At 63.3% G+C, this 25,821-nt stretch overlaps 2 protein-coding genes across 10 annotated transcripts in view; both read right to left on the bottom strand.

Annotated features, from left to right (window-relative positions):
• Window positions 1-1,564: 1,564 nt before the first annotated feature.
• On the bottom strand, window positions 1,565-23,476 carry FASN (fatty acid synthase). 2 transcript variants are annotated; one of them, XM_070559610.1, is made up of 42 exons: window positions 22,993-23,476; window positions 18,961-19,098; window positions 17,921-18,073; window positions 16,640-16,813; window positions 16,239-16,439; window positions 15,905-16,027; window positions 15,709-15,824; window positions 15,492-15,626; window positions 14,314-14,776; window positions 14,037-14,224; window positions 13,688-13,877; window positions 12,846-12,940; window positions 12,586-12,720; window positions 12,275-12,478; window positions 11,958-12,073; window positions 11,464-11,636; window positions 11,186-11,377; window positions 11,024-11,104; window positions 10,717-10,905; window positions 10,282-10,461; window positions 9,990-10,193; window positions 9,292-9,596; window positions 8,555-8,947; window positions 8,315-8,479; window positions 8,094-8,212; window positions 7,816-7,970; window positions 7,457-7,660; window positions 7,163-7,313; window positions 6,896-7,074; window positions 6,659-6,778; window positions 6,330-6,452; window positions 6,012-6,235; window positions 5,734-5,935; window positions 5,443-5,594; window positions 5,230-5,321; window positions 4,789-4,940; window positions 4,445-4,690; window positions 3,984-4,172; window positions 3,473-3,703; window positions 3,085-3,305; window positions 2,900-2,998; window positions 1,565-2,742 (listed from the first exon to the last, which is right to left on the bottom strand). In XM_070559610.1, the coding sequence occupies exons 1-42, from the start codon at window positions 23,213-23,215 to the stop codon at window positions 2,353-2,355; spliced, it is 7,785 nt and encodes a 2,594-aa protein (XP_070415711.1). In that variant the 5' UTR covers window positions 23,216-23,476; the 3' UTR covers window positions 1,565-2,352. The 2 variants fall into 2 exon arrangements, with proteins under 2 accessions (XP_070415711.1, XP_070415712.1); XM_070559611.1 differs by lacking the exon at window positions 22,993-23,476 and adding an exon at window positions 20,709-21,080.
• CCDC57 (coiled-coil domain containing 57) overlaps window positions 23,474-25,821 on the bottom strand; it is a 120,966-nt gene continuing 118,618 nt past the window's right edge. For 6 of the 8 annotated variants that reach the window (XM_070559613.1, XM_070559618.1, XM_070559616.1 and 3 more), the window contains one exon: window positions 23,474-24,531. In XM_070559613.1, coding sequence (XP_070415714.1) covers window positions 24,347-24,531 — 185 coding nt within the window. In that variant the 3' untranslated portion in view covers window positions 23,474-24,346. The remainder of the gene's footprint in view (window positions 24,532-25,821) is intronic. The other 2 variants (XM_070559617.1, XM_070559619.1) reach the window with 2 other exon arrangements.

Raw genomic sequence — 25,821 nt, 5'->3', positions numbered from 1 at the left:
TTTCTTCTTATCCCATGGCTTATTCAGGAGTGTGCTATTTGGTTTCTAAATACTTGAGGATATTCTAGAGATCTCTTTGCTATTGATTCTAATTTAATTTAGTCATAGAGAAAATAGTTCACAGAAATTGAATTCTTTTGAACTTATTACTACTGGTTTTATGACCCAGAATGTGCACTATCTTGGTAAGTGTTCCATGTGAATTTGAAAAGAATGTACATTCTGCTGTTGTTGGGTGAAGTGTTCTAGAAACGTCTGTTAGGTCAGACTGGTTGATGGTATTGCCCAAGTCTTTTACATCCTTGTTTTCTACCTGCTTGTTCTATCCATGACTGAGATTGGGGTTTTGAAATCTAACTTTAATTGTAGATTGGTCTGTTTCTCCTTGAAGATCTATATCTTTTGCTTCCTGTGATTTGGAGCTGTTATAGGGGCATAAAATTTAGGATTGTTACCTCCTTTGGATTACTTTACTCCTTTATTATGAAATGACCCTTTTATCCCCCAGTATAGTTTTTGCTCTGGAGTCTACTTTGTCCTATATTAATATGCCTACTCCATAAATCTTCTCACTACTGTTAACGTGTTTTCAAGGTTGATTCATGTCGTGGCATGTCTCAGAACTTCATTCCTTTTTACGGCTGAATAGTGTTCCACAATATGGATAGTCCACATTTGTATATCCATTCATTGGTTGATGGACACTTGGGGATTGTGGATAAGAGTGATTCAGATATGAACATTGTTGTACAACTATCTGAGTCCGTTTTCAATTCTTAGGGGCATATAGCTCTATGTTAAATTTTCTGAGGAACATGGAAGGGCCCCTGCTCTGTCTCTGGGCTCAACACATCCTCCTAGAAGCCTGGAGGTGGGCCTGCTCTTCCCCCCGTATGCAGTCCTGGCCCTCGCACCCTGTCCCCATTGCAGGATCCAGCTCTCCCTGCCCTAGCTCACCACCACCAGTCAGCCCAGAACCCCCCACCCCAGTGAGTCCAGTGGTTTGTGTCCAGGTCACTCTGGCTCTTGGGGGCTCAGGTGGCCTCCCTGTCCCTGTCACCCTCCCATCCAGCCTCCACTCTTTGCCTAAACCCATGTGATGGTCACTCTTCCTTTCAACTTGGCCAGTTATGCAAACACTGGTCTAGGTGTTGCTGTGAAGGTATTTTGTCCATGTGGCTCACATCTACGTCTGCTGACTTCAAGTAAAGATTACTCTCCCTAATCAGTTGAAGCCCAGGAGAGCAAACCCAAGGTCTCCCTGAGGAATAAGGAATTCTGGCAGGATTTGCCCTAGGGAGTCCCCTACACGGTGCTAGTGACTCCTTCCAATGCACCTATTAACAGAATGCACATCTGTCTCCTACTGGTTGTTTCTCTGGTAGAGTCCCACTGCTGTCCAGGCAGCCTGCAGCCCTCCAGGGGGCGTCCAGCCTGTTTCTGGAGCCAGGCGCTGCCCCTCTCCCTCCTGTGTCCTTGGAATTGTGCTAGAGGGCCTTGGGGAGCAGAGGAGAGTCCCCTCCACGGCTGGTCAGGAGGGAGGGAAGAAAGGATGACCAGAGGCCAGAGCTCACGTGTGGTTTAATCGTGGGGAGGCTCCAAGGAGAGCAGCATTTTTACCAGGTTGGTGTAAAAATGAAATAAGGATCCAGACATGGTTCTTTACACTGATAGTTGACAGGAAATTTCAAAATCCACGCAGCAATTTGAATCATGTTTCTTGAAAAAGGAACACAGACGAACACAGAGAGGTTGCCCATCAAGCCCTGGGGCTGCTCCGCTCCACAGGCCCCTGCATCATGGGGGCCCCAGGGCTGTGGGCTCCAGCGCCAGCCTGGCTGAGAATGGACCCCAGTGCCAGCCTTCACCCGGTGGATGAGGCCTGGCATTTCCTCAGTGACACAATAAATAGGAGCATTCAGGAAAATGACAAACAGACCCACGTGGGAGACCCCACGTGGTACAGAAGGCTGGGCCTGGCTTGGCCGACTCTTCACAGACCAGGGCAGGTCTCCAAGTCAGGGGCACGGTCCCGGCCCTGTGCCCACGTGAGATGCCCATGGGAGGTGGACATGCATGAGGTCCCCATGGGAGGTGGTGGGCCCAGACATCCACGGAGGGTGCCCATAAGAGGTGGTCCCATGGGAGGTGGAGGCTGAGGTGCCTAGTTGGGAGGATCCCCCATGAGGGTGCGGTGTTGATTAGAGGCCAGCCGCAGGCAACGGCGTGGGGTGGAGTCAGCGGTCTGGACCAGGGAGGCGGGGCAGGGCGAGGTCCCACCGGCAGGACTTCGCCAGCCCTGCAGGACAGTGGGGGTGGCATGGGAGGGGGCAGCATGGCAGCAGGGTCACACTATCCCTCCCGCACACTGACGCGCGGCTCAGCCAGGGAGCTGTGGATGATGCTGAGGATGGACTCCAGGCCGCTGCCCTCCAGCAGCGTGCGGTGGTCCCCCTCGATGACGTGCACAGACACCTTGCCGTCGCACACCTGGGACAGGTTGTAGTCAGCGCCCAGGTCCTCGCTGTAGGCGCTGCCCGTCTTGGCGCGCAGCAGCGTCACGTTGCCATGGTAGGTGGCCCGCGGCATGTACTGCTCAGCAGCGCGCAGCTTGTAGTAGAAGGAACGTGCAGCAAAGCTGAGCACACGGCGGTCCAGGCCCGCGTGGTTCTGTACAATCAGGTCCACGGCAGCCACCACGCGCTCCTCCAGGCCCTTGAGGGGCAGCAGCGCCTCCAGCACCTGCGGGACAGGACTCTGAGCAGGTGCACCCACACCACAGTTCCCTCCCTCCCTGGGTCAGGGGCTCGGCACCAGGGATGACAGGTCTGGAAGCCTTCACTGTGCGGGTTCCAGGAGAGACGCCCCCACCCCTACTGCCAGCTCCCCAGGGACCCACCCTGCTGTGCTCAGCATCCGTGAACTGCTGTATGAAGAAGCACATGGCCTCAGTCTCGGCCTCTGCCTCACAGCCGGGCGTCAGCTTGGCACGGTAGCTCTGTAAAGGGAGAAGGAGCTGCTGCAGCCATGGGGGTTGGGGATGTCCTGGGACCAGAGCCAGGGGAGAGCCGAGGTTGCCCTCACCTGCGTGTACGCCAGGACATAGGCGTGCGAGCCGTCGAACAGGAAGAGGCTGTTGTGTGCGGGGGCCGAGCTCTGCTGTGCCTGCAGCTGTGAGCACATCTCAAAGGCCACGCAGGCCCCGTAGGAGTAGCCGGCGATGCGGTAGGGCCCCTCGGGCTGCACCTGCCTGATGCACTCAATGTAGTAGGCAGCCAGGCTCTGGATGCTATCCAGGGGAGCAGCTGCGGGAGGCACAAAGCTCAGCTGCTGGCAGGAGGTGCCCCAGGGTGGCACGGGTAGTGCCCCTGCCTCGTTGCGGGGAGGGGAGGCCCCACCCCTCTTGTTCTGGGGGCATGGGAGGCCCACCTTGATGGGTGGGTGGGGGCAGCCCTGCAGGACCATGACGCACCTTTGGTGCACTGTAGGCCGTAGGTGGGGATGCTGAGCTTGGTGGCCAGGCTGTGGAACACAGTGATGGAGCCCTCAATGGGGTGCACCAGGAACAGGGGCCGCTCGGAACTCTGCACTGAGTTGAGCCGCGTCAAGGTCGGGGCCTCAGGGTTTACCAGGAGGGTGCTCAGGTTCAGCTGGGCCTGCTGCCTGGTGAGGCCGTCTTCCTTGGGTGTGGGGGCTGCCAGCTCTGCGAGGAGGGGCACATGCCAGGGAGAGCGGGACAGCACAGGTTCCCCACACACAAACTCACAGATGCACACCTGACTGGGGCTGCTGGTGGCCAGGGCGGGATTTGACTGGGGGACACTGGGTCCCCACTGAGCACTCTCAGAAAGGGGCCAGGTGGACAAGCCCTGAGCTGGTGGGGGCCCTCCAGGGACACACACCTTAGACCCAGAGGAGAGGAGGATGGGCCACAGTGGCCCAGGCGTCTCCTCATTTCCTCCAGGTCCCCCGCTCCCACGCACCATCAGCCATGCAGGTCTGTGAAGAAAGCTCCTGCAGCTTCCGGAGAGTGAGCTGCTGGATGTCCCGCATGGACAGCACCATGTCATGCTCGCGCTCCAGTGTCTGGCGCACCTCTACGCCCATGAGTGAGTCCAGGCCCAGGTCCACCAGTGAGCTGTCCAAGTTGATGGTGGCCAAGTCTTGGATGCCTGGGGAGAGTCACTCGCTCAGTTAGCAGTTTGGGAGGGGAAGTGGGGACAGGCCCTGGGTGGGTAATGGCACCCTGGTGGCTGGGCCTCATGAGTGAGACACCCCTAGTCTCCCCAAACCATCACCACGGTTGCAGCAGGAAACCCTCTCAGCTCTGCACAAACTACTTGCATCTCTCTGCGAGCAAGCAAGCATGCCCCCTTCAGCTGGGGAAACTGAAGCTCGGGGGAGCTGAGGGTCTGCCAGTGGGGGGCATGGCATGCTCCCTCACCCAGGATGTGAGCCACGGCCTTCACCAGGTCCTGCTGGCTGCTGCTGTCACTGTGGGCTGCAGCCTTCTTCTCGGCTAGCACAAAGCTGCTCAGGACGGGATGTGGCTGGTTCAAGAAAAGATCCAGCACCTCGAGGCAGGAGGCAATGCGCTGTGGCAGTGTCCCACCGATGACCGTGTCGTTGGCGCCCATCGCCTCCAGGATGATGCCCACATCACCAATGGCGCCCCACTGCACGGCGAGGCCTGCAGGTGAGGGGGGCCGGTGGGCAGATGAGCAGGGATAACAATGGGGTGGCAGGTGGTAGGTGAAGGCAGGGCAAGGCGTGGGGGGCAGGGCCCACCTGGGAGGCCGTCATGCCTGCGCTTCTCGCATATGCGCTCCATGGTGGAGTTGGCGAAGCCGTAGTTGGTCTGGCCGGCGTTGCCGCGCCCGCAGCTCACCGAGGAGAAGGCGACAAAGTAGTCGAGCTCGGGGCATGTCTCTCGGGTCACCCTGCAGGTGCTCAAGTCACACCCAGGCCGGCTACCCTAGCCCCCCCAATATGTGCAGGAGCCCCTGCCCACTCTCTTAACTTCCTCTCCTTCCCCGGACCCTCGACTCAGACCCCAGCAGAGGCCTGTGGTATGGTCTCTGGATGGTGTGGGGAGCACTGTGTGGGGAAGAGCGGGGCAGGGCACAGGGAGGAGAGGCGGCCGCTCCCTGGACCAGCTGGGTCAGAGCCAGGCTGTTGTGTGGCAGGGGGCAGGGTGGGGTGGGAGTATGGGTATGGCACATGCCCCACCTGTCCAGATTCAGGGTGCCGTTGTACTTGGGCTTGTTGACGTCCTGGAAGAGCTCAGGGGTCTGGTTCTCCAGCATGGCATCTCTCAGGACCTGGGGATGAGGGATCCTCAGTGCCTACTCTGGCCCAGGACTTCCAGGCTCAGACTGCGTGGTGGGGGATGTGAGAGACAACACTTCCGTGGGGAGCCGAATCCTTCAGGGCCGCACTCACCATGGCCAGGTTGAAGACGCCTCCCACAGGCCCAAGCTGTGCGGCCTCGGCAATGAGGCCCCGGGCCCCATCCAGCGAGCTGGCATTGCAGGTGGATACTAGGACCTGCACACCCTGGCGCCTCCACTCACGGACCTGCTTGGCCTGGTAGCCTGTGGGACATGGGACAGTAGGGCCGGGCAAACCAGGCTTCTGGCTCCAGAGCCCAGGTGCCCTGAGAGAACTCGAGGGCGAGGCTGACCAGGCATCCCTCCTGCTGCCCCACCCATATGTGCCCTCAGGCCCACTCACCCGTGCGGATCCCTGAGCGGGAGGTCAGCACCAGCTTCTGGGCCCCTCGCAGCACCAGCCACTGGGCCAGCTCAAGGCCAAACCCGCCCAGGCCCCCCACGACGACATAGCTCTTGTGGGCTGGGAAGAAGGTCTTGGACAGAGCCACCATCCGGGTGGGCTTCACCTCCTGCAGCACCGCCTCCGGCTCCTCCTCACGCACCTGCAGGCCAAGGAGCACCCCTGCTCATGTGCCGCCCATAGGGGCCAGAGCCAGCGGTGTCCGGGTCCCTCCTCACCTGGACGACCACTTTGCCAATGTGCTTCCCCTGGGCCATGTAGCGGAAGGCGTCCTCCACTTGGGTCTTGGGGAATACAGTGCACTTGAGGGGCTGCACCACGCCGTCCTGGATGCCCGCCCGCACCAGTGCCACCACCTCCTGCCAGTCGGAGCTAGTTTCATCGAAGAGCGCATCCAACAGGATCCCATGGAAGGTCACATTTTTCAGAAAAACGGCCATGCCTGGGTGGGCAGGTGGAGGGGTCAGCCCATAGGGCTCATAGCCCACCCTGCAGACCTGCTCTGCCCACTCACCCAGCCCGCTGCCCAGCCTCACCCAGGGGGTGGTTGTTGGACAGATCGAATTTGCCGATTTCCAGGAAGCGGCCATGCTGGGCCAGGCACCGCACGCTGGCCTGCAGCTTCTCTTCCGCCAGGGAGTTCAGGACCAGGTCAACACCTTGGGTGGGGAAGAGGGATCCTCACGGTCATGACTGCTGTCCAGCCCACCTGACACAAGTCCAGAGGGCCAGATGCTATCTCTCTCTGGGCCAGTGTCTCCTCCAGCTCAGCCAGTGAGGATGGGAATGGAAGAAGGGCGGGAGTGCGAGTGGACGGTGGACGGTGGATGGTGGGTGATGGGGGGTCAGCAAGGCCACTGCTCACCCTTCCCAGCTGTGTGCCGCAGCACATGCTGCTCAAAGGACGTGTCCCGGGAGTTGGCAAAGCTGGTGTCGTTGAGCTGGGGGAACCTGGCCTGGAGGTACGCCCGCTTCTCAGCTGACCCTGGCAGGGAGAGGCACATGCTGCTGAGTCTGGACTTTGGGGGCTGGAAGGGCAGCCCCAGGGGCAGCGTGGGTTGGAGAGGCAGCCCCGGGCTCCAGGACAGGTAGGAGGGCTTACCCACGGTGGTGAAGACACGGCAGCCCAGGCTAAGAGCAATGGCAATGGCAGCCTGGCCCACGCCCCCTGAGCCGGAGTGGATGAGCACCGTCTCCCCACGCCGCACACGCCCGCGCACCACCAGCGAGTAGTAGGCAGTGGTATAGACAACGGGCACGGAAGCTGCCTCCTCCAGGGTCCTGCGGGCATAGTAAATGGGGTCAACTCAGGCCTGACCCAAGGCCACGTCTGTGTGGGGTCCCAGCCTCATGGCCCCAACTGACTCACCAGCAGGAAGGCACGTCCCACAGGAAGTCCTGAGACAGCAGGACGGAGGTGGCCAGGCCTTCAGCGGGCACCAGCCCCATCACACGCTTCCCACTGGCATCTCGGCCAGAGAACTCCATGCCCAGCATGCAGTCCCGGGCGGCCCACTTCCCTGGGGGCAGATGTTGGATGAGGCTCATATCTCCCCAAGATGGGCCCGTGCAGCAGTGTGGGGTGAGGAGCCCTCTCTTCCCAGGTCCTGGCCTGAGGCCTTGGTTTACCTCCCCCCAGCTGCTAGCTGTGTGATGCCTGTACCTGGGATGGCATCAGGCGACAGCTTGCCCGTGGCCAGCATGATGTCTCGGAAGTTGAGGGAGGCATAGTACACGGTGCAGAGCTGGAGGCCGGGACCCGGGTGCTGGGCGTGGCGCAGCGGGGAGCAGACCCAGCGGATAGAGGAGAGGTCCCCGCGGGTGAGGACATTGATGAAGGCATGCTCTGTCTGCTCCTCTGGCTGGTCTGGGGTGACAGAAGTGGGGCTGCCAGGGGCCATGGACCGGCCCCGTGCTGGGCGGGGCTTCCTGGCCAGAGTCCTCCCAGCTCCCTCCTCCTCAGCCCACCCAGCTGCAAAGTGAGGAGCCTGATGGGGGCAGGGCATCATCTTGGGGGCTCACCTTGCTCCAGTGGGAAGTGGCGGAAGGTCCCCCAGGCCCCATCTCGGTAGACATTCATCACCAGGTCCCCCTGTAGCACCTTCTGCAGCTCTGAGGAGCTCGGGTCCATCTTGGGGACGGGGGACGTGTTGCTGAGGTTGGACACCAGGATGCACCTGTGGGTGGCCAGATTGGTGAGGGGAGAGGGAGAAGGGGAGGGGGAAACAGGAAAGAGAAGGAGGAGGTCAGGTGGTAGGCGGGGAGGGGAGGAGAGGGGCACACAGCTCAGCGACTCTCACCGAATCCGGTGCCCGCCAGGCTCTTTGCGGAGACAGTTGGCCATGCCTATGACGCCTGAGGTGCTGCAGCTGACGGCCGTCAGCCACACGGGCCGAGAGGACAAGTCGGCCAGAATGTTCTGTGGGACGAGGGAAGGATTGGCCTCTGGGAGGGTCCCAAGGCCCATGCATGCAGTGCTGGGTACCCAGGCTTGGGTCTGGGGGGCCCAGCGGGGACTGACCTTCAGTGAGTCCACCCATCGGAAGCTCATGTCCTCCACAGGCAGGAAGATGGGGCTGTCCTGTGGGGCTGGCCGGCGGCACAGGAAGAGGACAGAGCCATAGAAGGACTTCTTCAGGGCCACTAGGCGCAGGGATGCCCCAGCAAACAGGCTCTCCCACTCGTCCTGCATGTGTAGAGAGGTGGTCAGTGCTCAGCCAGCCTCCCCTGGCCCTCCCCAGGCCCTGCTGCGCCCCCGCACCTGGCTCAGGAGGCCCTGCCTGCCTCTCTGGGGCTCGGGGCAGGTAAGGAAGGCGACCATCTCTCCAAGGGGGTATCCTCTGAGAAGGGTGTGCAGCAGCAGGAAGCCGCCCTCCTTGAGGACAGCCGCCATGTTCCCGAGGGCCGTGGCTGGGTCGCCGAGGGTGGCCACAGCGCAGTTGCACACCAGGAGGTCGGTGGCACCCAGGCTGCTAGGGGCAGGGTCCATGGGGTCCCACTGGCCCTGGGCCACGTGGTGCTGCTGCAGCTTGGCCTGGGCAGCCTTCAGGGCCTGGGCGTGGCGGTCAGTGGCTGTGTAGTCCAGCTGCAGCATGGGCTGGGTGGTAAGCAACGCCGGGATGCGGGAATACAGGTGGCCATCACCAGCCAACACCTGCGGGGACAGCTTGCTGAATCAGCTGCCGCCAGACAGGTGTGCCCCCCCAGACTTGGCGCACATCTGCCAGAAAGGCGCACTCACCACCCCTGCTGACAAGACTGCCTGCCAGCATCGTCCCTGTCTGTGGTGCCCCCCGAGGCCCACCATCATCATCCCTTCCCTGTCCCCTCCTCCTTCAGCATTCAGAGTGAAATAGGAAAGAACGTCCAAGGCAGCCTCAGCAAAATCTCTAATGGGGCGATCTCGTGTCAGATGGGTGCCCTGGTGCTCCTTAGGCTTGGTTGTGCCTGGATCTGGATCCACACGCCCTGTGCCCGACTGCCCTGCTTGGCACCCACCTCCACCACCTTCATCCTGAGGCTGGCCACGTTCTCCAAGGCAGTGTCCACGCAGGCTTTGAGCGCTGGGGAGTCGAGGAGCCCGCTGAGCAGGGGGTCGTCACACAGCAGGGGGCTCTCCTGGGCTAGCACCTGGCCCAGCTCCAGCTGCAGGTTCCCATTGAGCTGTAACTGGCAGGCAGCTGCCAGCAGTCGAGGCAGGCCCTGCTGTGGGGACTCCCGGGGGACCTGTGCCCCGTCCAACCCTGGCACCACCATCTTGAGGCCCTGCTGGGCCACCTTGACCTGCAGCGCCTGAGCCAGCCCTGGGGAGGGGAGAGATAGGTGCTAGGGAGGGGCCTCAGATAGCCTGGTGTTCCCCAAGCCCTCCGGCAGCACGTCTGCTTGGACTAGGGACTCAGCTGCAACCAGGACACAAGTGGCTGGCCCTGTCCTACCATGGCTCACCCCCCAGCCCTGCCCACTGGACAAGCAAACAGATGGAGTTATGCAGCGGGCAGCCCAGTCCTCCAGGGCCAAGGACCATCGGGACCACCGGGTGGGCATCAAGGGGCTGCTTGGGGCCTCGGGGCAGGAGCTGCCTTGCCGCCCATCAGCCCTGCAGAGGGTGGGTTCCCTGCAGAGGGCAGCAGATGGAGGATGGAGCACAGGCGCCGTGGGCTTGGCCCTGGGATGTGGGCGGTCGGCACAGGCCTCACCCTTGCACAGCTGCAGCTCCTCCTGCAGGGTGGCGCTCCCAGCTAGGCAGCCCCCCTCCACGTGCGGCGTGAAGCAAAACTTCTCCAGGGTGGGTGCGAGCTGTTCCTGCTGCCGCCGTGGGGCCAGTGAGGTATGGAGCCGAGAGATGATGGCACCCCCAGCCACTGTGCTGCTCAGACAGCTGTCCACCACCAAGTCAGCCACTGCAGGGCAACAACAAGGTGGTGAGTGTGGGCAGCGCCTGGCGCAGGGGCGCAGGGACACAGGGGTGTGGAGGCCGGGGCTGGCTACCTTGGGCCTCGCCCTGCAGCGTGTACACCTTCTGCTGGTGGGTGGCGGGGTCGATGTGGATGGCGGCAATGCGCGTGGGCAGGCGCAGGCTGCGCTGGGCTGAGCCAAGGATGGACATCTGCAGCATGGTGTCCAAGAACGTCACCCAGTTGTCCTTCCACAGCAGCTGGCCTGTGTTGCCTGCAGCATGAGGGGCCATCGCCGTGGCTGGGTCAGGTCTCTTGCACCCACAGACGCTCCCCTCCATGTATCCTGACTTGGGGTGCCCCACTGGTCCCCTCATGCCTATGACTGCCCCACTCCACCTGGCACGGGTGATGGTGCAGTCACATGGCACCTGGATGCTCAGAAGTAGGTCAGGCCTGGTCTGGTCTCAAGGGAGGCACCCCAGAGCTTGTTCCCTGAGTATTAAGTGGGGAACCCCTCACGTCCCACCTTCGAGGTTGGCCTTGAGGATGCCCTGGAAGTGAGGGCCGTAGTCATAGCCACGCAGCCGCAGCTCCTTGTACACGTCCCCCTGGGCCAGGTGGAACGTGGCTGTGGGGTCAGTGGGGTCTGCAGGGTCCAGGCTATCTCGGTTGTCGAAGAGCTTGGGGTTGGGGTTGTCCCACTGGTACACCTTCCCTGTGGGCGGGGTGGCAGAAGGGCCTCAGGGCGGGGAAGGCCCAAGTTGACAGCCAGGGACCCACCCAGAGACACCCCCACTGGGGACGGTGCAGCTTGGCCGGGCCCCCCGACTCACCGCTCACTATCAGGGTGCCATTCTCAGACACCTCGAATGTGTGGGAGGCCTCCAGAAGCCGTACCTCCAGGGGCATGGTCCCTGTGGGCAACAGGATCAAAGGTCAGCAGCAGAGGTCAGAGGTCAGCACTCCCACCCTACCACCGCGGTCACCCGCCTCACCTGTCTTGGGCAGGATGGTGGCCTGGTACAGCGTCACATCCTCAAACACCACTGGCATCTGCTCCAGGTTCTCGCCCAGGGCATGAGCCAGTGTCCTCCAGACCAGACACAGGTAGCCAGTGGCAGGGAAGAGAGTGCGGCCGTCAATGCAGTGGTCCACCAGGTAGTGGTCGGGGGACTCGGGGCTGGCGTCTGTGCGGGCACAGGCTTCAGTGCCAGTGCCCGGGAGGAAGGAGCCGAGCCCCGGCCACCCCTGCCCATCCCCACACTCTGCTCACCAATGTTGTAGACGGTGGAGGAGGAGCAGCTGGACCCACTAGGGAAGTCCTTGGCAGAGGGCACATACCAGGTCTGGCTGTGGTCCCATTTGATGTGTGGGGAGATGAGTGGGGTCCCCCGGGGAGCCGGGAACTCCACGGGTGGGAACAGGCCGTTGGGGTTGACGTCGATGCTGGGGGGTGGCAGCCAGGTGTGAGGGGCCCACCTGGCCTCGGGGGCCCTGGGACCACCCTGTCACACCATGGCCAATCGTCAAACCTAAGACCCCAGATGCCAAATTGGGGTGGGGTGGGGTGGGGGTGCAGGCCACAGTGAGGGTGCTTGAGGTGGCCCAACACCCACTGCCTGCTTCCTGGGGACGAACTGAAGGTGACCCTGTGGCCCTGTTTACATGCCTCCCTGCCCCTGCTGCCGAAGAGAAGTATGGTGTAGATCTGCCCAGGGAAACCTGGGGTCCCCCCACCACAGGGCCCAGCAAGGGCGACAAACCCACCCCATCAGGTGGAGTCTGCCCACGTTGCTGAGGAAGAACTCCAGGTTGTCCCTGTGGTCCTTCTTCATCAGGGGGACAATGGTGCAGCTGGGCTTGAGGCCTCTCTTTAGCACGGCCTGTGTGGGGCAGAGAGGGGTTGGGGCCTTGCTCCGATTGGATCCCATCCGGCCCCACAGGTCACGCAGAGCCTGGTGACCCTGACATGCCCCCGAGCTCGGACCCTCAGCTTCCCTTGGCCCCTGCCCTGGTGCCCCAAGACCGCCACCCCTCCTGGAACCAGCCAGCCCTGCCCCGCCCCAGCCCCTGGCAGGGCGCACCTGCAGCAGGGCGTGGGGAGCGATCTCCAGCACCACAGCGTGCTCAGGCACATGACACAGCGCTTCCTGGAACAGCACTGGGCTGACCAGGTTGTTGACATTGTACTCAGCGGAGAAGGTGCGGGCCAGGCTGCTCTGCCACTGGGCCTCGGGGATGGAGGTGCTGAGCCAGCGCACCGAGCGGGGCCGCGGCTCCCGGATCACCTGCGCACAAGGCCAGTCAGCTGAGAGGGGACTCCCTCCGGACCCAGTCCCACCGCCCTGTCTCCAGGAGGCCCCCTCCAGGCAGCCCCCCAGGGCGGTCAGCCCACCTTCTTGAGTGCCTGCAGCAGGGTGTGGCTGATGGAGTCCATGAAGTAAGAGTGGAAGGCCAGGCCGCCAGTCCGCACCTCCTTGGCAAACACGCCCTCCTGCTTCAGCTGCTCCACGAACTCAGACACGGCAGCCTGGGGGCAGGGGGTTCCAGTGGGCTGGATGAGCGGTCCTGGGCTATCCACCAGGCTCCTGACAGAAGACGCCCTGAGGGACGGGGAGGGGACTTGGGGACAAGGCCTGGCTTCCCAGGGCCCACCTGTGGTCCCGAGATGGTCACCGTGTCCTTGGAGTTGTGGCAAGCGGGCACGACGCCGGGCGGGCAGCGCTGCTTACACTCCTCCCAGGACAAGCCTATGGGCAGAGACAGCCTCAGAGAGTGGCTGCGGGGAGTTGGGGCCCCCACCAGCCCTTCCACACCAGTGGAGAAGACACTAGGCCAGGCCCTGATGGGGCGCGGTAATGACAGCCATGGAAGGGAGCCTTCAGAAGGCACTGTCACCCCAGCCGTGGTTGATCCTGGGCGAAGATGTTGTTCCTGCAGTCCCATAGCTGGGCCCAGGTCTTGGCTCAGGAACCACACTCAAGGCTCCTTACACCCGACAGAGGACCTCAGCCCCACTCTCCTGCCAGCATTTCAGGGGAAGCGGCTCTCTTGGGTCCCCCTCCTGTCCCCAGTCCGTCCTGCCTGAGGGCCACCCCTTCCCACACAGCCCCCCGGGGTCAGGTGCCAAGAGAGAGGAGGGGACCCAGGCCAAATCACCCAATACCCTGACTTCATCAAAAGTCCTGTGGGTTCTTTGTGGAGGTTCTTGTCCCCATGGGGGGTTCAGCTCAGGCTCCTATGAAAACTGGGCTGGCTTTCACTCATGTCCATCAGCAACAGTGCTGGGCAGCAAGGCCGCCAGGCAGAGGAAGGCCACACGGGGTGCAAACATCCAAGCAGGGCGTCTAGATCACTCCGCGTTGAAGACAGTGGCCAGCAAATTGACCCCACATTCCTGCTTCTGCCCAGCATGGACATCAGAGGCGCCAGGGAAGACGCCCCCAGCCTCAGGCCCGTGAGTGGAGTGGGCTGGGGGAGCGGAGGAGGACCCCTACCCACGGCCGCCATGGCCCCTGGCGGGATGTTGGCCTCCTTGATGCACTGGCCCCTCCAGTAGGCAGCGAGGATGGCCTCCTCCTGAGAGACGCAGCCATCGGCGTAGCCGCAGGCCACCTCGCCCAGGGAGTGCCCGATGATGCCGTCAGGTCTCAGGCCCATGGAAGTCAGCAGGTCTATAAGGGCGATCTGGGGGGACAGAGCATGTCCTTCCAGTCCTGGGGATGCCAGGCTGACCACTGTCACTTCAACGGCAGCCCACACCCAACTGTGCCACCAGACCAGGGCACACCTCCCTCCCTAGCTGTCTGTCTTGCCCATTTGCCCCCAGACCCTGAGGGCACCCACCTGGATGGCAGTAAGGCTCACGAAGCCAGGAACAGTGTCGTCGAAGGTGGCCTCATCTGCGCTCAGCAGTAGGTCTGACACCTGCAGTCCCAGGGGCTTCACAGCCTTGTCGGAGCGCAGGATGGAGTCGCGGAAGGTGCCCAGGCGCATGAGACTCAGCCCCATTCCACGCCACTGCGCGCCCATCCCTGTCCCAGTGAGAGGTGTTAGGGGCACAGATACTTGGTCTCAGTCACCCACTCACCCTCCGGGAGGGCCTGGGGTGCAGGGGGCTCACCGGAGCAGATGAACCAGAGTGGGCGCTGACCAGTGGACACCTGCTGCACCTCCTGGGCATCACCCTCGCCACCCAGCACGGCATAGCCCCGGAAGGGCATGGCGGAGGGGGGGGTGGCGGCGATGTCATTGAGCATGCTCACGAAGGCCAGGTCCTGGCTGTGCTGGCGGCCCTGCTCCAGCAGGCCAAGCACGGCCTCGGAGGTGCGCCCGCTGGCCCGCAGCAGACAGGGCAGAGCCACATGCGGGGTGGGCACCAGGGGCAGCCGTGAGTTGGGCTGGAGGATGACGTGCACGTTGGAGCCGCCAAAGCCGAAGGAGTTGATGCCCACGTTGCCCCCTCGGATGGGCAGGGGCCGGTCTACTACCTGCAGCCGACCGTCCCGCAGTGCTGGGATCTCAGGGTTTGGGCTGTGGAAGTGCAGGTTGGGGGCCCAGAGCCCGTGCTCCAGGGACAGCAGCACCTGCGGGCGGCTCCTAGTTGGTGGGGCGGCTGACCCGGAGCTCCCTGCACTGCCTGCTGAGGTGAGTTACAGGTGCTTCCCCCTCCTGAGGCCACACTGTAGGCCCTGCACTCTGCGATGGCCTTCCCGTCCCCCACCCCTGCCCCGCCATCACTCAGGGGTCTGAGGACCCAGTCCCAAGTCCGGTGCCTTCTCTAGGCTTTGTGACCCCACCTGGGGCCCCACCACCTCTCAGGCCAATTGACTGTGGGCCTGGACACAAAGGCCCCCTCAGCCCACCTCTATCCCTGGCCCTGATCCAGAGCTGCGGACAGGTGACTGTGGCAGCCCAAAGGACCCTAGAGCAACAGAATGCCCCTGCCGTCCCCAGGAGCCTAGAGGTGGTGACCTGGGCCCTCTAGGGTACCAGTGCCTGACATCCCCACAGACCACCCAGCCCCATCTGCTGTCCAGAGGCTGTGGGGATGGGTGGGCCGCACTGCCTGGGCCTGCCCCAGCCCCTTCTGCTCCCTCTGGCTGGGCAGCATGCAGAGCAGGTGCTTGGCAGATTGTCTGACCCACAGTGAACCAGGGCAGGGACCTCCCACATGCCCACGCCCTGCCTTTGGGGCTTCAGAGGCCAGTACCCCAAGGCCAGACTGTGGGGCCCTTCCTTCCAACTGTGGGCAGAAGCCCAGGAGGCAGCGGCAGGATGGCTCCAGACTAGCCCACCTACCTTGGCCAGCGCTGCAAGCCCCGAGGCGGGCTCTGGGTGTCCCATGTTCGACTTGGTGGACCCGATCAGCAGGGGATCCTGGCGGGTGGCGCACAGGGCTCGGACGACACCCTTCAGCTCCTGGGGGTCACCCACCTGTGAGAGGTGTGAGGAGGGTCAGGACTCCACCTGGGCGCTTCTCAGGCATGAGGTGTGGGCATTGGGGGGGGGGTCTCACCCTAGTGCCTGTGCCGTGAGCTTCGAGGTACTCGAGGGACTCGGGGGCCACCCCAGCCGGCTTATACAGGGAGCTCATGAGCTGCTCTTGCGCGTCTCCGGAGGGGAAGGTCACACCTGTGGGAGGGGCCAGCCTCAGCACCCCAGCCCTGACAGCCTGCAGCGACTATCCCGCCCCAGGATGGGCCTGCGCGCACCTTGCTCCTTGCTGCCGTCCGTGTTGGTGCCTGAATTCAGGATGGTGGCGTATACTCGCCTAGCAAGGGACTTCTTGGTCAGCAGGACAGCCACCACAGCCTCTGAGCGGCAGTAGCCATTTCCTGAAGACAGATGGCACCTTAGGCGCAGGGGCTCGGCTGACCCCAAGCCCCCAGGCCAGGAGGTGGGGTGGCAGTGTGGGAGCCCTGGTCTGGGTTGGCCAGAGCTCGGGGGCTGGTGTCAGGTGAAGCCGGGATGTGGGTGCTGTCCTGGGGCATCCACCTCCTCCCTGGGCTGGCCTACCACTCCTCTGCCCAACACTGCCGCCCTTACCAGCCTCGTCAAAGGACTTGCAGGCGCCCTCGGGGCTGAGCATGCCCAGCTTCATGAATTGCACGGAGGTGTTGGGCTTCAGCAGGACGTTGATGCCACCCACGATGGCCGCGGGGCATTCCCCACTGCGGATGGCCTGGTAGGCATTGTGCAGGGCCAGCAGGCTGGAGGAACAGGCTGTGTCCAGAGTGATGCTGGGCCCTGCGGGCAAGGGCAGAGTGAGCAGGGTGGGCTCCTTTGGGGCCGTGGCGGCTCTAACAGAGTGCTCACCACGTGGAACCCAGGACACTGGAACCTCGCTCCTGCCGGCCTTCCTGAGGTGGGGCAAGGCCAAAGCCTGGAAGGGTCTCAGCTCTCATTATGCCCACACACAAGCCCAGAGGGGCGGGGTGGGCACACACCTTTAAGGTCGAAGAAGAAGGAGAGGCGGTTGGCCATCATGGCACGCTGGCAGCCCACCATGCTGTAGCCCAGCAGCGTCTCGGGGTCTCGGCTCAGAGCCTCTGACGCCTCTGAGCCGCTCACACCCACCCAGACGCCAGTGTGTGTCCCTCGCAGCAAGGCCGGGTTGATGCCTGTGGAAAGCAGCGGTCAGACTCAGCAGTTGGGGGCGCTGGTCTGCACCCAGCCCTCTGCCCAGCTCTGAGGGTGAGGCCTCCCTTCTCGGCCTCTCTGGCTTGTGTTAGAGGAGGCTCCGTCTCAGCCTCATTCTGGAGGGGCCCGAGCAGGGTCAGGGCAGAGGGAGCAGAGCTGAGGGGGCGGCCAGGCCAGGTAAGGCCGAGAACGGAGAACCTGGTCACAGGGAACTGGGGGTAAGCGGGGGCAAGCAGAGCACCAGGTGAGGCTCCACGCTCTGGGTCAGGGAACAGCCAAACACAGCCAGTGGTGAGGACAGAGGGCAGCATTGTCCCCAGGTTACTCCCCTGGCCCCTGGTGTCTCCACAGGGTCTGGTGAGCCCTGAGGGCCAATGGGCACCCAAGCCCCAAGGGCAGCCTGCGCTGGGTCAGGCCAAGATAAGGAGGCTGAGGGAGACAAAGGCTGAGTGTCCAGGTTCCGAAGGGAGGAAGGGCCCCTGATGAGCCCCCAGGGAGTGGTGTCCAAGGGCTCTGGGTAGGGCCTGGGCAATAGAAAGGCCTCTGCTCCACCCAGTGGGGCGGCTGCCAGGGTCCTCTCACTTTCCTTCCACCCCACTCCACAGCGGAGTGTGTCCACAACCCTGTCATGCTCAGTGTCCGCCCCAGGGGCTGGCTAGCATCTGCTGCAGAACACCATGAGAGCTGGAAGACCAGGAAACCCTACCTGTGGACCAAGTGAGTGGGTCCCCAGGCTCCCCATAGGGCTGAGCTCCTGACCCCCCACCAGCCGAGGCGCCACACCCACACAGCCAGCCTCCCCTCCCTACCGGGTGGGCCTTCCATACCCCTGGGGCAAGGGGACAAGGGACAGCCACCTTGAGAAACTTGAGCCTCCCCAGCCTCCCGAACCCAGTTGTCCCAGACCAGGGGTCGGAGAAAGCCACGGCAGCTTGTGCTTCCTCCTTAATTGCTTCTGTGTTTCCGGAAGTTCTACTCCGAACACGTGTTCAGAGCAAAAAAAGGGAGCGTTGCCCCCGTGCTTTCTAGAGGCAGTGGGAACTTCAGGGATGGGCCCCAGACTAGCCAGCAGCCTCCTGATTACCCACCTCCATCCACGATGGCCTCGTAGGTGACCTCCAGCAGCAAGCGTAGCTGGGGATCCATAGTGTGTGCCTGCTTGGGGTGGACCCCAAAAAAGGAGGCGTCAAACTTGGACAGGTCCTTCAGCTTGCCAGACCGCCTGGGCAGGCCGTAGAGTCCTGTGGACACGGGCAGGGGAGGGCACCTGCTGTGAAACATCGCAGGCCCCAAGTGACCGACAGTGGAGTGAGGGGTCGCTGCTACAATGGGGAGCCACGGGCTCCCTTGGAGGGATGGGTGGCCACGCCAAAAGCAGGGATTAGTGCTGCAAGTCTGGGGCATCACTTGGCAGCATGTGGCTGTGACTCCAACCCCAGTCTGAGAATGGGCCCCACTGGACACCCAAGTGGGTGGTGGCCTCAGAACAGGGCGTGGTGAGGTCAGTGCTGCCTCCTCCCACCCACTGTGGTCCTGGTTGGAGACCCTCTGCTTGGGTTGTCGCTGGCCTGGCTGCTGAAGCCAGGCTGGGCTCCGCCACGCTGAGTCACATCCCGCAGATCAGGTAGAGCCACTCTCGGAAAGAATCTACTGGGTGTGAGGGAGTCGACCCAGTTTCCCAAGAGCGCCTGGGGTCTTATCTGACAGCTTGGGACATGTGGGCCAGCGGAGGCAGGCCAGGCTATGCAGAGACGGGTGTTGGGGCCTGGGAGGGGGGCGTTCGGAGGCTCTCACCCACTGGCCTCACCCTGGCTCTGCTCCCCCCAGCTCCAGGACCCCAGCAGGTCAACTAGCTCGTCTGTAAAACGGGCAAAGTTGCATGCCCGGCCAGCCCTTAGCCTCCTGTAGGCTGAAGCCTAGTCCCCAGAACACTCGCCTAGAGGCCCCAGGCTCCCACTGGCCCCTCGCCTTCTCCTGGTGCCATCTCCAGGAGGAAGCTCCAGTGTGGCCAGTGGCTCAGGTCAGAGCAGGCCTGCCCCGGGCAGCCTGGAGGCTGTGGCTGCAGCAGCAGCAGCAAGGAGAAGCAGGCATCCTGAGCAGCAGGGGAGCCCCAGGGCTGCCCACTCACCGGCCTTCCACCGCCTGTCATCATCCGTCACCATGTCCACGCCACCGATGAGATTAGCCCAGAACTCCTGCATGTTCTCTGACTCGGGCAGCCTCCCAGACATGCCGGCAATCACCACCTCCTCCATGGCTGCTCTCTCTGGAAGGAGGGTGGCGAGGGGGCCAGGACACTGGTCAGTCCACAGCCTCTCCTTTGGCCCTGCTGTTCCCTTCTCCTCCCCGACCCCTACAGCACACGGCCCGCCCAGGGACCCATGGGTCTGAGAGCAGCAGTCAGAAAACCCTGCAACCAAGATGAAGGTGGTCAGCTCCTGGGCCCTGCACCAGCCCGAATGGATGCCCTAGGGGAGTGGGGGGGTGCATGTGTGCATGTAGTGGCGGGGGCGGTCCACTGTGGCCTGGGCAGCCCTCACCTCTCACTGGGAGGGCTTGGCCCTGGCCTGGGGTGACCCTACCAAGGCCTTGCTGCCCTGTGCCCACCTCCCCCAGATGTCTGCAGGTCTCTGCAACCTCCTGCTGCAGTGCTCCCGGCAGGCGGCCTCACAATGGGAAGCAGGCAGGGCCATCCCACACAAGCGCCCAAACCCTTCCTGGATCATGGCCACCTGGCCAGCAGCCTGTTAAGAGCTGGCCAAGTGAACCAAGCAGGTGAAGGAGAAAGGGGCCGGGGGTCAAAGGGAGGCAAGACTGGAGGGTGGGAAGGAGCACCGAGGGGGATCCGGTCCCCTGAGCCTGTGGGTCCAGGGTGGGGGCTCCTCTGCAGACCCTGAGAGAGAGGCAAGGCCAGCGTGGGTCCTGCAACTTCCGTCAAGGCCCCAGGGCCTCGTGGGCTAATGACCGGTGGACACGTGCACCAGCCCTCCCGGGTCTCTCTCTGAGAAAGCACGCGAGCGAGTGGAGGGCAGCGTCTTCCTTAGGTGGTCGAGCGTCCCCACTGGGCAGGGAGGGAGTCCCTGCCACCCCAGCGATGAATAAAGAGGCCTTTGCCGGCCCAGAGGCAATAATGCCGGAAAGCTTCTTCCTCCAGAAAGCACCCGCTCTGTTCTCTCCCTACTTGCTATTCACGCGGAGTCTGGTGGAGCCCAGGCAGGGGGTGAAGACCCCCGGAGCGCAGTCTTCGCCTGCGCCGCCCCGGGGCTGCACTGCTCGCCCTCCCGAACTTCGGGGTTCCGGGCGGGCCCACGTGCTGGGGAAGCCGGTCCCACCCGGTTCCGGGCCTCCTCCGATCCCCTCTCCCTCCTTCTCGGCACTCCGTTTGGCTGAACAGGGGCCCCGAATCGGGCTGGGCCTCGGCTACCCGGCACCCGGGGTAAGGGGCGATGCCGCGGGTGGAAGGGCTCGGCGGCCTACCCGCATGGAGATCTTTGTGGGCGCCAGTAGGCTGGGCGCACACCGGGCGGCTGGGGGCTTCTACAGGCTTTCTGGGGTCCGCCGCTGACCGGCCCACCCGACACCAAAATGGCTGTTCGCCGCGTTCCTGGACTCCCGCCCCTCGCCATCCGCCCACCTGCCGCGCCGGCCTGGGGCGCAGCGCGCAGGCCTTTCATCCCCCGGCCCCTGGCTCCCCGCGGGGACTCTCACAGCCAGATCTGGGGCTCAGACCCTGAGACCCGGACAAGCCACGCGGGGCGACCCCCTCACCACGGGCGCACTGGATCGTGAGCCCAGAGGCCGCCGTCCGACGGTGCCCTCGAGCCTAGCCGCGCCGCCCCGACCCCGGCCCCCGACCCCCGGCCTCGCCTCTGGGACCTGGTCTGGGCGCGGGCGGTGGGAAAGCGAGGATGCAGCGCGGCGACGGAAGGAGGCCGGGACGCTGCCGTCTCTCTGGCTCCCTCTAGGCCGGCGCCGACTCTATTTAACCGCGGCCGCCCCGCGCGGACACGCCACATGGGCTGACAGCTTGGCTGCGCCGCCCAGGCCAATGAGCGTCGGGGCTGCGCCCAGGGACCCGGCGCGCCGCCGCCAGTGGGGTGATGCCGCGCGCCGCCGCCGCGCGCCGGGACTCTGCACGGGGACGCGCCAACGGGGGCGCCGCAGGGCGGGGGCAGCCCGAGCTTCGGGGGGCGCCGGGGCGGGGCATCAACCCTGCCCCCCAACTTCCGTTCCCCACCCCCATGGGCCGGGGTGCGGAATCGCCCAGGGCGCACGCGCACACGCCTCCTCCACTCCCGAAGCTCTGGGGGTCATGTATGCACGGCGCGGGATTGAAACCGGACTGGGCGTGCTTCGGCCACTGTGGGGTCACTCTAGTGTAACTTTGGGGGGCATACTGGGGCCACACTGGGGGCCGGACGAGAAGCGCGGGCAAACCGACCCTTGTCCGGAGCGCGCGGAGCCGGGCTGGGGGCGTGGCTCCTGCCGTCGCCGAGGCCAATCGGAGCCCGGGGGCGTGCGCACCAGCCCAATGGTGGCGCGCGAGTGGGCGTTGCTAGGCGATAGGGTGATTGGCCGGACGGCGGGGGCCCCGGGCGCTGCGCGGGCCGCGGCGCGTCGCGCGCGGGCGTTGACCCAGCCGAAGGCGCTGCGGGCGGGGTTACTGCCGGTCACCGCGGCGCGTGCCCGGTCCTCCCTGCCCGGGCGCCCAACCCCGGGTGGCGCGGGGACCGGCGGACGCCCCCTAGGCTCTCCGGAGTGGGCACGGCCATCTGGCGTGTGCACTCTCAAGACACCACTTGGTGTGGTTGCAACAAAGGGGCCCCTGGGTACAGGCCCTTGCGCGCCTACAGGGCCACTCGCGCACACAGGAGGTCAGCCCTGCTACTCGGCTCCCGGGCGCGCCCTCCCGTGACTCCCCTGCTCCCGGTTACCGAAGCTACAAAAAAGCCTTAAGTTCCAGATCAAAGTGAAACAGACGGCCCTGTCCTGGGGTCGCCTGCGAATGCAGGAAGGCCGCCCTCCCGCCCTGCCGGCCACGCCTGCGGAGCTCAGGTCACCTTATGGGACCGCGAGCAGGCCCTAGGGAGGGCAGAGCCCCTGGCAGTCCCAGGAGTGCATGCTGCCTCCTCCCTCATCGCTGTGCTCCAGGACAACCCCTCCCGCTTGTTTTCAGTTCAGGGACTGTCTGGAGCATGGCCCGGCCAGGGACGTTCAGGGACAGTGCAGAACCAGACACACAGCTTCAAGTGGGCTCAGGCCCACACACCCCACAGTGCTCCCAGCCCCCAGGGATGTGGCACTGGCAATTCCAACCTTCCCCTTGGTCTCCTGTCACTGGGGGCTTCTAACTCCCACACAGTGGAAGGAGAAACAGGAATAAGAGAGAGCCCCGAGGCCCCACAGCTGAATTGCTGTTCTGAGCAATCTTTCCCAGGCTCTTTCTCGTCCGATTTAAGAGCTTTGCAGATACCTGGTACCCTGAACAGGGAACAGCTGGCCCTCGCTGGCAAACACCTGCAACTCTTGGTGCCCTAAACTATCCCAGGCTCATTTCCTGCTGGTCAGTGGGGCCCTGCTCACTATAGCCAGGAGCCCAGGGCATGGGGGCTGATGCTTGCCTGGGTGAACTGGGATCGAGAGCCCAGGTTTGCACCACACAGGGAGGGCTCGGAGACTCACTCATGGGCTCGAAGTGCTTCTACAGAAAGCAATTTGGCATCTCTACTCACTTCTCAACTAAAGGAAGTTAGTTACATGGCCCACCTCACTTCAAGGGGCACATGCCGGAAACAGCAGAGCACTGAGACCCCACCGTTCCTGGGCAAAGCTGGGTCTGGCTTGCTGCTCCCTGGTGCATTAGGAGTGGCCCATCATTGCCTACACAACTCCCAGAAGCCTAGCACGCCCAGGATGAGCAGTTAGCCTGTGGTGAAGACGTCCCCCATGCCTGTGTGTGTTCACAGGGAACTGAATGAAGCACATTACAGATGCACAGGGTGAGGTGGGAGCCACTGCAATCCACTGGGACCTGGGTCTGTGATCCTTGGGCCCTGCCTCAGGCCTACGTGGACTGTAACATGTCACTGCTGCTGTTTGTGCTCTCCTCTCGTGATGTGTGTCCACACACAGGTGTGACAGCTGCCACATGCCCTCATACCTGTGAGCGCGACAGGGAGACGACACTGTCCACATTTTACACCAGGGCAAGCTGAGCCTACAAGGGCCACGTGATGAGCCCGGTCACACAGCAGGGAGAGCTGGGTCCAGCCTTCTGCGCACTGTCCTCCCATCCTCTGGAGAAGCTGTCCACCTGGTTCAGTGAGAGCCAGCTGCTCAGACAGGGAAAGGCTCAGAGCAGTGCCCAGACCACCTGAGGGCATGGGCCACACACAGCCTGAGGTGGGACAGGCTGTGTCCAACCCTGAGCACTGCTGTGGGTGGGGAGTGTTCTGGCTCTGCCCACCAGGGCAGATGCAAGGGGATAAAAAGGTGGAAGGCTCTGGGAGAGTGGGGGGCACATGGCCCTGGCTCTCCCACGCTGAGCCTCCCAAGATAGGCGGTTATGCTTGCGACTGTTGAGTTAGCAGCAGAGCGAATCTGCAAGGGTCGGGGATGTGGGCTGTGATTCTTGGAATGTGTTTTTCTGGTGGAGGAGCATGCGTGTGGTTTTGTGACATTTGGGGTGAAGGGCATCAGTTTACTTGTGCTTCTCATCCTTGCAGGTGCCTGGCCTGGGCATCCAGGGGTCAGGAACATTATACTAGTCCTGCGTCGGGGGTGGACCTGGAAGGCCCCGCAGTGACCCACTGGGTTGACCAGGGTTGGCCTCATGGGGCTGACCAAGGATGGGACGTGCCACCTCCACTCCACCAGCACCCTGACACGAGCGCCCCGGCACGCATGACAGGGCAGGGGCCCCATCTGGGCGCGTGGGCCAAGCTAGGGGAGACGGCTTCTGGTCTGGCTGTTGGGGCCCCCATGTCCACGGGTCTCACTACTTGCATGCATGGTGCTCTCTGGGGGAACGCTTGCTTTGTGGGGGGCGTCCTGTTTCCAGGGCCCCTCACTGTGCTCACCAGGCTCTGGGGGAGGCGGCACCACTGAGACAACGGCCAGCGTGCAGTGGCTGTGGGCAGGGACACAGGCAGGTGGGGGAGGGCCGGGCTCTCTCTCCCATGCAAGGATGCCCCACTGCCTTTCCCCAAGTGGGACAGGGAGACGGCTCCCTGGGTCACACACCGCACGGGAGACACCGGCTTCAATGGGCTCACCATTGGTCAGTGAGGTACCTGAGCAGCACTGGGGAGCCTGCTCTGCAGCTCACTGCCCCCACCCACACTCGTATGCAGAGAAGTGCACATGTGCACACACGTTCACACACACAGGCGTGCACACACCCCCCCCCCCCATGTGGAGATAAGAGCACAAGCACCCAATGAGGAGAAGGAGGGATGGGAGGAGGAGGGAGAAGACAGAGGGTGGGGGAGGGAAGGGGGAGGCAGCAGAGGAAGTCAGTCCTTGAAGTTGTAGTTCCGGATCTTGGGGGGCCGCTGGCAGCCTTTAGGTTTTGCAGGGTGAGCCCGGGCGGGCCTGGTGGGCCTGGCCTTTTCTTGGGCTTCCATCTTCATCCCTTTGACAGCAAAGGCTGCCCACGTCTCGATGGGGCTCCTGTCAGAGTGTTGGAGGCTGTCGGCTGCTGCAGGCACCGTGGGAAGAGAAACGGGAGAGAGGCGCGTCACCTTCCAGGGCAGGAGGCCGTGTGCTCAGGAAGCTGGGCCACAGTCTGTTAGGTGCGCTTCTCGCCAGCAGCAACAGGACCTCTCACCCTGGCTCTCCTATGGGAGCCTGTGCAGGCTGGGGTCCTCCTGCACTGACCGCCCAGTGGCAGCAGCAGTGCCGTGGGGTCCTGGCCCTGAGGCCCAGCACAGGAGGTCCCTGTGGGTTCATGCTCTCCAGACGGTCTGCAGGGCCTGGGCCTGCCCCTCCATCAGGCACTCAGGACGTTTGGCCCTGGAACACTACCTCCCGTCGTGGCCACTTCATGGCCATTTCGTAACAGGTCCCATGAGGCTGCCGAGGCTAACAGTTGACTCACAGCACTTCCAGGCCCTTCCTGGCTGTTGGCCACCCTCTGCCCCCTGGCCATGCTCTCCAGGCACCTCTAGCCACCCGGCAGCTCCGACAACATGGCCAGGCACAGGCCCAGGGCCTGGGAGCTGCACCCCACGCCACAGGTACAGGCTGACACACCAGGGCAGCCATGCCAAAATATTGTCAGCAACCATCTTTGTCCTAGAGCATCATAGATAATTTTCTTCATCCTTCCAGCTTTCTCTACTTTCCAAGTTTTTAGAATTAAGAATGTATTTCTTTTGTAAGAAAACAAAAAAAGATGTTATCAGAAAGCAATTGTAAGATGCAAGCTCAGGAGCGGCTCTCCCTCGTGGGCTGGCTGAGCAGGTAGGGCCGGGGTCTCTGGAGCCCCAGGAGGGTCTGTCGGCACTGGAAAGGAATGCTGCCCCAGGGCACCAGCCTCGCACGCGCCACGGGAGACACATGCGGGGGATGTGCCCAGTGTCACTGAGCCCACCACCCTGGGCCTGGAGGTCGGGAGGGCTCACCCAGCAGAGGGCCCCACGCGCTTGGCACAGATAGGGTGTACTGGATGGCAGGGACCGGCCCGGGCAAGACCTGAGGACAGGGATGGGCTGGCCAGTCAGCTGCACAGCCTCTGAAGGGACAGAATGGGGCTGTGGACTGGGCGTGCGTCAGGGCTGGCGTGGAGCTGGGGGACTGGGAAAATGCACGTGCTTCGGAAAGCACACGCCCGTGGCACATGCTGTGGGTTTGCTGGCATCCTCCCGTCCTGGGCAGTGTCCCAGCACCCTGGGCTGTGGGTCCCTGGCCCTCACCTTGGGTCCCTTCTCTCATGGTGTGGTTTCTCTGTCCCGCTGGCATCTTGGGCCACCTGGAACCACTGCTGTTC

Source organism: Equus przewalskii, chromosome 10, assembly GCF_037783145.1.
Source record: "Equus przewalskii isolate Varuska chromosome 10, EquPr2, whole genome shotgun sequence".
NCBI lineage: Eukaryota > Metazoa > Chordata > Mammalia > Perissodactyla > Equidae > Equus > Equus przewalskii.
Note: the sequence above shows the minus strand (reverse complement) of the source record. Positions and strands in the feature narration are given on the sequence as shown.